Source organism: Protomyctophum bolini, assembly GCF_963924005.1.
Source record: "Protomyctophum bolini genome assembly, chromosome: 8".
Classification (NCBI taxonomy): domain Eukaryota; kingdom Metazoa; phylum Chordata; class Actinopteri; order Myctophiformes; family Myctophidae; genus Protomyctophum; species Protomyctophum bolini.
In genome coordinates, this window is record NC_137869.1 from 39,286,240 (window position 1) to 39,296,430 (window position 10,191).

At 46.6% G+C, this 10,191-nt stretch overlaps 1 protein-coding gene across 1 annotated transcript in view; it reads left to right on the forward strand.

Moving 5' to 3' along the window:
* Positions 1 to 10,191, forward strand: part of shdb (Src homology 2 domain containing transforming protein D, b) — a gene marked incomplete at its 3' end in the record, with an annotated part of 36,108 nt that overhangs the window by 21,029 nt on the left and 4,888 nt on the right. The window contains 2 exon segments of the mRNA XM_080769999.1: positions 6,695 to 6,772; positions 9,102 to 9,297. Of these exon segments, the coding sequence (XP_080626125.1) occupies positions 6,695 to 6,772; positions 9,102 to 9,297 (274 nt within the window).

Below are 10,191 nucleotides of genomic sequence, written 5' to 3' on the forward strand. Positions count from 1 at the left end.
CAACATTATGTTATGCTTTAGCTATTGAAAAACAGCAGATCTACAAGCTCATAGCGCGCCACTCGGTGGCGCGCTATGAGCTTGTAGATCTGCTGTTTTTGAAAAATCTAAAACATAGCTTTTTCAGAAAACTGTCAGGATGTAGAAGACATTTTCAGAATCTGATCTCAGGTCAAAATGGGTTTAATGCGAATAAAGTCCATTCCACACAGGCAGGACTATATAGTCCTTCTCACACCTTCCGAAGGATGCAGAGACTGTGTGATGCCCCTACTGTACGTACAGTACGCTAGGAAAGTAGTTGTCCAGGTACCGGCATTTAACATTTTGTGGGCCATATTGAGCCTAAAAGCTGGACTACTTTGACCTCGACTGGCAGCCATTTGATCTCCGCGAAAATGTCTCCTCCCAACATGATCGTATTTCCCTGCTGTTTTTGCTGCTTGCTACGCTATGACCTAAGTGCCTAGTTCCACCTTGATTCCAGGAGCCGCCTTTAGTCTGGGCTTGGGTCCAAAGAAAATAGACTTTGTTTTGCCTATAGCCCTGTAGAGACGAAGAGGGTCAATTTGCTGCAGCTTACAGTCTTCGAAGCATGTTCGCATCCTTATTTTGAGACGAGCGTTTGCTAGGTTTTCAAAACGAGACCATGCATCTCTCATCATATATCGTTTATGGACGGTGAAGAATACCCAGCAAGCATGGTCAGGACCTGGGCGAATTAGTGACGTCTCGATTGTGGCCAGGTCAAGTCAAACCAGGACTAGTCAGATCTGGCTCAGAATATCACCTGATTTCAACCAACCTAAGACGGACGTCCCTGGATGAATCAGAGAGTGTCCGATCGAGGCCAGATCAACTTAAATCATATCATAACTAGTCAGATCAGGCCCAGAATAAGCTATATTATTTCAACAGGTGAAGACGTCCGGGAAATGACGTAAAGATCGTCCCCATATGGGCTGTGATCTGGCCTATAGTCCTGAACGTAAAGATCATCCCCATATGGGCTGTGATCTGGCCTATAGTCCTGAACGTAAAGATCATCCCCATATGGGCTGTGACTTGGCCTAGTCCTGAACGTAAAGATCATCCCCATATGGGCTGTGACTTGGCCTAGTCCTGAACGTAAAGATCATCCCCATATGGGCTGTGATCTGGCCTATAGTCCTGAACGTCACCAGAGTCACCGGAGGACGTCATCATCATAACGCCATCATGACGTCATTTGGCCTCCTGGGTATAGCAGAGGTCCTATAAGACGCTGCCTTGCAGCACACCCACAGTCTGTCGGCTTGGCATTGGACAGGGAGCCACTGAGCTCCCTGCACTCTCTGTTCTCTGTCTGTCAGATGTGAGGCGATCCACTTGACAGCTGCAGCATTCTCAGCGCCACAGCCCTCAACTTATTAGGAGGTAGACTTGTCATTGCCTTTTGTAGGTCAAATCAGACCATTCCACGCCACACGGTTTCCCTTCATCCATCTTGTTTTGAATAAGAACATGTTGATATTAAGGATGCATGAGTCTGTGGAAATATTAGATGTAGGATATTTTCCTTTGAGAGCATAATATTCCAATATCTGCTCAAAGTGCTCATGCAGACCTAAGATCTGATCCCAGACGCAGTCGGCCTGACCTGTTCCCTTTCTCCTTTTATTAAGATCTGATCCCAGACGCAGTCGGCCTGACCTGTTCCCTTTCTCCTTTTATTAAAGTGATCTAAGATCTGATCCCAGACGCAGTCGGCCTGACCTGTTCCCTTTCTCCTTTTATTAAAGTGAATAACCGTAGCATGTTTGTCACTTTGTACAATGCCTTGTTCCACGAGAGCTTAATTAGATGGCCATACAGTGACCTATTTCCTGGCCTGGCCATTATTATTATTATTAGGTGAATGTGCTTGTTGTGTGTGTGTGTGTGTGTGTGTGTGTGTGTGTGTGTGTGTGTGTGTGTGCGCGTGTGCGTGTGTGCGCATTAATAGCATGTCTATGTGGGGTGAACGTGCGAATGAAGGAGTGAGAAACGAAATGCTTGGATTCCCATCAGTGTTATGTCACTGTTCCAAGCAGACCCCGGGGGGCATCCAACTGGCCTCCATCAATTTACTGGCATTCCGTCCGGAAGGATTCTCATCTCGCTCTTGCTCTCTTCTTCACTCCATCCAGCCATCTCTCTCTCTCTCTCTCTCTCTCTCTCTCTCTCTCTCTCTCTCTCTCTCTCTCTCTCTCTCTCCCTCGCTGTCGCCCTTTTCCCCCTCCCTCCCGCCCATTTCTCTCTTCTCCCCTTTTCTTCTTTCTCCTGGAGTGTGAAGCGTTACTGACATTAACCCATTTCGACCGAGGACGATTCTACAAAATGTCTTCTAAATCCTGACTGGTTTTATGAAAAACTATAGGTTTCCATGTCAGTGGTTCTCAAACATATTCATGTCAAGGACCCCCAAAAATATAGGTAATCCCCCAAGAAGCAAAGATTTGAGTTCAAAACGGTCGCTCTGAAAAAATATCTTCAAAGATTTGCACCACATTTTCACGATTTTTCAAAAAATAGCAGACCTACAAGCTCATAGCGCGGCACTCGCTGCCGCGCTATGAGCTTGTAGATCTGCTATTTTTCTGCTAAAGCATAACTATAATGCTTAAAACACCCAACGGGGGTTCCTCCCGCCCAGAATGGATTAATGAAAAGCCTTGTCCTCCGTGATTTCCCCGGGATGGAGAGTGAGGTGATGAGAATAGGGAGTAGGGGGAGAGAGAGGAGGGCACAGGAGGGGAAGGATTGAAGGGAATGAAAGGAGGGATAATGCCCCACTCAGAGGGGGTGTAGTGGGTAAAGGAGAGAAGGAGATAAAGAGAGAGAGGGGGGGGGGGTGATGCGGTCACCAGGGAACGGGGATATTGAATCCTCTGGAAAATGGATACAGCGAAGGAAGAAAAGAAAAAGATAGCCACGGAATATCTTGATGCTTTTCCGGGCTCAAGCCAAAATAGAATACATGTAACATGTACTACATGTATGTATCTGCAGTGGGAAAGATGGGAATAAACATGAAATATCGAATACAGTAGGAAGTCATTTCACTGATCGTTGTGGCGTGCTTCCTTTTAGGTTATGTGGGACGTCTGCGTTAATGGAAATGAGTTTTTATTTCACACTGGAGTATAAAGGTGGTTAATTGTGTCATTACGGTGGGCCCGTTTGTGTGGACGTCCTTTGTGTGCAGCGCTGGCTGCTCCGAAAAGCAGATGTCTTCATAAACCGAAGCCTAATGAAGCCGTTTTATTGTCTTTTGTTTTGGTTCTGCCCCCTTTTTTTTTGTTTCAGACGCTGAAATAACAGCTTGCCCAGAACTGGGGGAGTCCGTTGTACATCAATCAGGGTAGACGTGTGTCTTTCTGCAAAAAGGAATTAGGAAAATCCTATTTATTATTCATTCTTCCCTCTCAAATAATTCCTGGTAATTGCTGGCAGGTGGTAGAGGCGCCAGACCCCAAATTACTGCATTTTTCACACCTGTTTTTTGCTATTTGGCTTGAGACGTTTTTTTTTCTTCTTTATTCTCTTTACTTAAGAGTGGAATATGGTTGTTCTCAGACGGTTTGTTGAAGTGTGTTGTCTGTATACCATGTGTTGACGAACAGAGGAGGAGGAGCCACAGGTTCCCATTTAGAAATAAATGGAAGACAGATGTTCCTCCCCCCTGTGTGTGTGTGTGTGTGTGTGTGTGTGCGTGCGTGCGTGCGCAAGTTTTATTTAATTTCATTGTTGTAATCATGTATTCGCCCCAGAATCAGGGGCCATTGTGTTCGCACAGGGTACATTTTCCACTGGCATTGCATTCAGGTCACACTGAACCTGCTGTATGATGCATTGCGTCTCAGTATACTGCACATGTGAACGCACACACACATACACACACACACACACACACACACACACACACACACACACTTTCTATAGAATATCCTTTTTGACGCATGAACTGGAGAAACCACACGGACCCAAACATAGAGAGCATGGTGTAAGGCTGCTGAACCTTTTCCTCATGAATCAAACATATAAACGGCTGAAAACATTTCTAGCCTGAAATGGATTCTCTTGGCTTACTCCTCTCTCTCTCTCTCTCTCTCCTCGTCTGTGTGTGTGTGTGTGTGTGTGTGTGTGTGTGTGTGTGTGTGTGTGTGTGTGTGTGTGTGTGTGTGTGTGTGTGTGTGTGTGTGTGTGTGTGTGTGTGTGTGTGTGTGTGTGTGCGTGCATGCATGTGCGTCATGTCTCATGCGTGCTTGCAAGACGTCTGTCAGGTCAGTGGAACATGGCGTCTTGGTTTATATGGTGACCTAGCCTCGGAAACCCAGACGTTTTTATTTCAATGGTGACCAGACCTCCTCAGAATGCCTTTGCCTGGAAGGAATACATAACCACATGAACCCTATAGCGTCCATATTCTGGGTCCAACATTCAACAGGAATAGCAGATCTACAAGCTCAAGGGGCTATATACCCCTGTGGGATTTCCAAAATATATTATAGGAGTTCAGAAGTATCTGCATCCATATATCTAGATTCTTTGCTGCAAGCATTCTCTCTCTCTCTCTCTCTCTCTATTTTCTGGCAGATCTGTGATCTCTCATCATTTACATCTTTTTTTCTTTCTTTTACACTTTCTTTTCTCACTTTGTGTGTTTGGGGGGGTGTGGTGGTGTGATGGTGACAGCTGGACTTGGTGTAAGGTTCGAGACATCATTGTGTGCGTGCGTGTGTGCGTGAGAGAGCGAGTGTGAGCATGTGTGTGCGTGCGTGCGTGCGTGAGAGAGAGAGAGAGAGAGTGTGAGCATGTGTGTGCGTGCGTGCGTGCGTGAGAGAGAGAGAGAGAGAGTGTGAGCATGTGTGTGCTTGCGTGCCTGTGCAGACGGGTTGCCAGGCCAGAGCCTTTAATCCTGACTTTTGGGCGGAGGTGCGGCCCAGCTCCAGATGGGGGGCCATTGTGCCGCGCCGCGCATCAATAATTCACAGAGAGCCAGAGAGAGAAAGTGGCGGAGTGTGTGTCTGCCTGCTCAATAATTAACCGAGGCCTGAAGAGAAGGGGCATGTATGTACAGCATGGAGACCCTCTCCAAACGCCCATTCAGGCGGCCTTTTGATGTTCGAGACCTGGGGGGGGGCTTCGGATCTGTCGGCTCATTAAGATATCACACCCCCCTTTCCTTTTATTTGTTTTGTAATCTGCTTTCAGTGTGTGTGTGTGTGTGTGTGTGTGTGTGTGTGTGTGTGTGTGGATTCTGGTGGGAGTGCTGGCTGGATGCATGATGGCGTGAAACAGATTCAAGAATGGTAACGTGGATTGTGTGTGTGTGTGTGTGTGTGTGTGTGTGTGTGTGTGTGTGTGTGTGTGTGTGTGTGTGTGTGTGTGCGTGCTTGTCGCCACTGAGGCCGCAGTAATGAGTGCTTGTGAGGAGGTGGTTGTCTTTGCTCATGCCGGGCTAATGAGAGCTATTTTTGGGGCTGGGTGGGTTCCTCTCTCTGTTCCCGTCCTGTGGAGGAGGTAGTGCTGCTTGCTGTATGTATGAATAGACACGCTGAGTCTCTGCCCTCGGGGCACACGCGTGTCTCTGAGCACGCCTTCTGGGGAACAGGAGCGACGATGGCTGACGTGTGTGTAGCTGACGGATGGATGACGCCGACGGCACAAAGAGAGTCTCGTCAGGATCCAGGTCGCCGTACAGAATTTCAATTCGGCTGGTGGGGGGGGGGGGGGGGGGGGGGGGTTCAGAGCCAGAAATGTGCCTCTGTACTTGTAAAGTATCAATATGCAGTAGAAGTACTCTGTTACATGTTAAAGTCTGGAATTCGAAATGTACTTGAGTAAAAGTACAAAACCATATTGGCATCACAATGTCCGTAAAGTAAAGCTACGTAGTACTCATTATGCCGAATGTTCCATTTCAAGTTAAATGCGACGCATTGTGAGCTTGTAAACTTGAAATAACTTGAAATAATAATAATCGAAATCAAAAATAATAATCTAAATCTACAAAGTAACTAAAGTTTTCAAATAAACGTAGTGGTGTAAAAGTACAATATTTGGATCCGAGGTGTAGCGGAGTAGAAGGACTGCACAGTAGACGTGTCTGTACGGTTGATGAGTTCCGTACGTTGTTGTATACAGTATGTGCTGTATAGAGATGCGATGTTCTGAACTTGTGTTGAAGGGAGGATGGAGAGAGAGAGAGAGAGAGAGAGAGAGCTCAGCAGATATAGCTACGTTTCAGGGAGGATGAAGAGAGAGGGCTCAGCAGATATATTTATATTTAGCTACGTTCCATGACAGGAGAAAACGTCACTTCAGCACACCTCCACAATGTCACCTCCACACGCACACACACACACGGCACGGACACACGGCACGGACACACACACACACACACACACACACACACACACACACACACACACTGCTTCCACTGTTGTCGACTCATTTCTCTTCTCTTTCCTCTTCGATCTAAACTCCTCCGCTTTCAAACCGCGAGTGCGTTCAACAACCACAGGTCTCTTACTTACAGTACTATGGCCAGCTCTCTCCCACCACTTCTCTCTCTCCATTTAGGTAATCTAACACCTCTGTGTCTGTTTTTTCTCTCTCTCTCTCCTCTCTTCTTTTCACTCCCCCCACCCCACCCCCAACCCGTTGTTAGAAATGAGGGAGTTGTCGGAGATGCCCTGGCCCTCGCCAGTGGGCCAGCTGGAAGAGGATGCACCCCCCAGAGAGCAAGGTGACCTATCACCCCCAATAAGCCCCCCCACACACACACACACACACACACACACACACAATGAGCCTCTCCTCTTGCTCTCGCTGACCTCCATGGGCAGAGGTGATGTTCCACTCTCTCTCTCTGTCTCTCTCTCCCCTAACGTCCCGGGTGGCCTGCTGCACCTGCCCTTCCTGACCTCGGGGCTGAATGGACGGTGAAAGGTGACGGTGGTCAGATGTCAAACCACGCAGGTTGTCAGTGATGTGACGTCCTTCGTCCACCCACCTGTCTGTCACTCACAGCCACAGTGTGACCACAGCCTGACCGGACGGTCTTAGAATAGATCAATAGAAAGATAAATCAAGATGGTTGGACATAATTCTAACGGACCGTCAAAACAAACCCTGCCTACCGATACGTCTGGTGAATTATATATTATAAAGGAGCATTCAGTGATTTTGGGTGATATGGAAAAAAAACCCTGCTCCGCGGCCAACAGCACTCACAGCAAGGCCCGCCCCCGCTCGATCATGATTGGCGAAAGTCCCCTCTCTATCCTGATTGGATGAAGGCTGGGCCACCTACGTATAGCCAAAAACAAAACCTACGGTTATTTTGACCCCAGGGGTTAACTGGGGACAGGGAGGCACTCCTTAAATGGTCAGCAGCGCACTCTATAGTATAGGGAGGATTATCACAACAAAACAAAAAAAGAAGTGATATTTGAATTAAGCGAAATCACTGAATATGCCTTTAAGCCCCACTGTACTTATATCGGCCACATGCCGTCATTTTAGTGCCCTAAAACAAACATGGCTGGCTTTAAAGTGCTCTAAACAAACATTAAAAATCCCATAGACTTGGCTGCCAGATGATGTAATCTTCAAAAGCTGCAGAACAGTTAAAACTTTGGAGGTCATATTGGGACGGCGATTTGTCAAAGCAATGGGTGTAGGTTTGTCTGTGTTTTGTCCACTGCTTTTGGCACTATGTTGAATTTTTTAGATGTTACTAGATGAATATTGGCAAGCAGAGATAGATCTCTTATTGTCTGGCCACATCACCAGAGCAGAGATATAGATCTACTATTGTCTGGCCACGTCACCAGAGCAGAGATAGATCTCTAATTGTCTGCAAATAATAGCCTGGGTGGATCCAAATTTGTCTGAAGAAACTGCAAATAATACAGTAACCCCCCCCTGCAAATAACATCCCTTGCTTTAATTTGGGGAGGGGTGGCTATTATTTGGACGGGGCGTTATATGCAAAATGGTGTCAGACCCTTTGCGTTTTAAAGGAACTGGGCAGGCAATTTGAGGCAGCGCTACTATTTGGAAATATACGGTAAATGAACACTCAATTTAAGAGTGGGATTTTACTGTTCATTAGCGCTCTCTCTGTACCTGTTGATTCGGCTGTTACGTGCTTTTCCCAGTGCATGTGTGAAGCTTCGTTCACACACCAAAGAAGCTAGCTTCTGCTTTAGCTTCGTGGTCCCATGTTATCTATATGCAGAGCATAGCTTCTTCGGTCTGAACGGAGCTTTAGCCTGCAGTGTGTCCACTGGGAAACGTCTCTTTACAGTGATATCGCTTCTTTTTCACGTGTTCTTTAGCTTTTTCCCCCCCAATTAAAAATACACGTTCTGTATTCACCACAACCATGTGCTGAGTCCTGGAGTTTTTTTTTTTTTTTTTACAAAAGCAGGTTTCAGCAGGATTTCAGCGTTTGCGTGGCCACCGTTGGCCATCTGTTTAACCCATTCTGAACGGGAACCCATTTTGGTGTTGGCATCATGTTATGCTTTAACTATTGAAAAATAGCAGATCTACAAGCTCATAGCGCGCCACCGAGTGGCGCGCTACGAGCTTGTAGGTCTGCTATTTTTGAAAAATCGAAGAACGACTGACATTTTTTTAGAATCTGATCTCAGGTCAGAATGGGTTAATCAGACCCAGTGTGTGTCCAGTGGAAACCTCGTATGAATCTGATCTCAGGTCAGAATGGGTTAACGTTGCTATACAGTCGACTGTACAGTATATAGGAAACCGAGGACATGAGCTCACGCCACATTATCCTGTCCTGCACCACCCTGTGATGACGCCACCCTATTATGCTGGTGATTATTATACGGTGACACTCGACTCTATAGCCCATATGGGTGGCTCCGTAACACGGATATCTGTTGTCTGTTTGTGAGCATCGAGCCCCCGTTGACGATGACATCGTACGAATAACGTGTCTGTCTGTCCACTGACCTCCTGTCTGTCTCCCTTCCTCTCTCCCTCTCTCTCTCTCTCTCCCTCTCTCTCTCTCTCTCTCTCTCTCTCTCTCTCTCTCGCTACAGTGCAGTTTGACGGGGCAGAGTGGGACCGCTCCTCCTCGCCGCCCTCAGAGCGTCTGCGGCCCCCAGGGGCCTCCAGGTCCAGCCCGCTGGCCGGAGGAGGAGGAGGAGGAGGGGGAGGAGGCATGAAGTTCCGCTTGCCCCAGGAGACCACGGTCGGAGAGAGAGTGGACCCCACCCTGCCTCTGGAGAAGCAGGTGTATGTATGTCTGCTTGATTATCCACATTAAGACCCCGAGACCAGATCCCCACTAAAATGTCTCCCAAATCCTGACAGTTTTATTTTAAAAAAACGTATCGGCGGTGCAACTGGTGCTCAAACCTTTTTCCATGTCAAGGACCTCCAGAATGATATGTAATTGGCCGCCGACCCCCATCTGAATGTGTGTTGTTCCAGATAACAGCTGTGAAAAACCTTGTCACGTGACTTAAAGGTGCAGTGTTTCTGTAAACATTCCTCATGTATATATATCATTGAAAATAACAGTTAACAATAATACAAGGGAAAAAAGAATTATACATAAATGTCATGCCAACATACAAGGAAGACATACAGTAAGAAAAGCAAATAAATGTCAGATAAGTCCTACTCTGTCCGAAAGAGTGGAAAAGAAAAAAAAATAAATAATAAAAACATTGCACCTAAAGTGCCTATACCGGCTGGTGTTAGCATCATATCATGCTTTAGCTATTGAAAAATAGCAGATCTACAAGCTCATAGCGCGCCACCGAGTGGCGCGCTACGAGCTTGTAGGTCTGCTATTTTTGAAAAATCAAAGAACGACTGACATAGAAACATAGCTTTTTCAGAAAACTGTCAGGATGTAGAAGACATTTTTAGTATCTGTCAAAATGGGTTAAAATAACGATTAAAGTGGTTAAAAGCTATAAGGTGACACATGTCCTCGGGTCTAGAATGGGTTAACAGACCCTTGGAGAGTTGAACATGTGTCACCACTACGCTGTTATAATTGAATACAAATGTAACCAAATGTGGTTACAGTTTGTGCGCTCTCGGATGTCAGGTGAACTCACACGTACACATCTTCTGTCCTTGGAAGAAGTTTTGACGTGACTGTGAGTCATGCGGAGG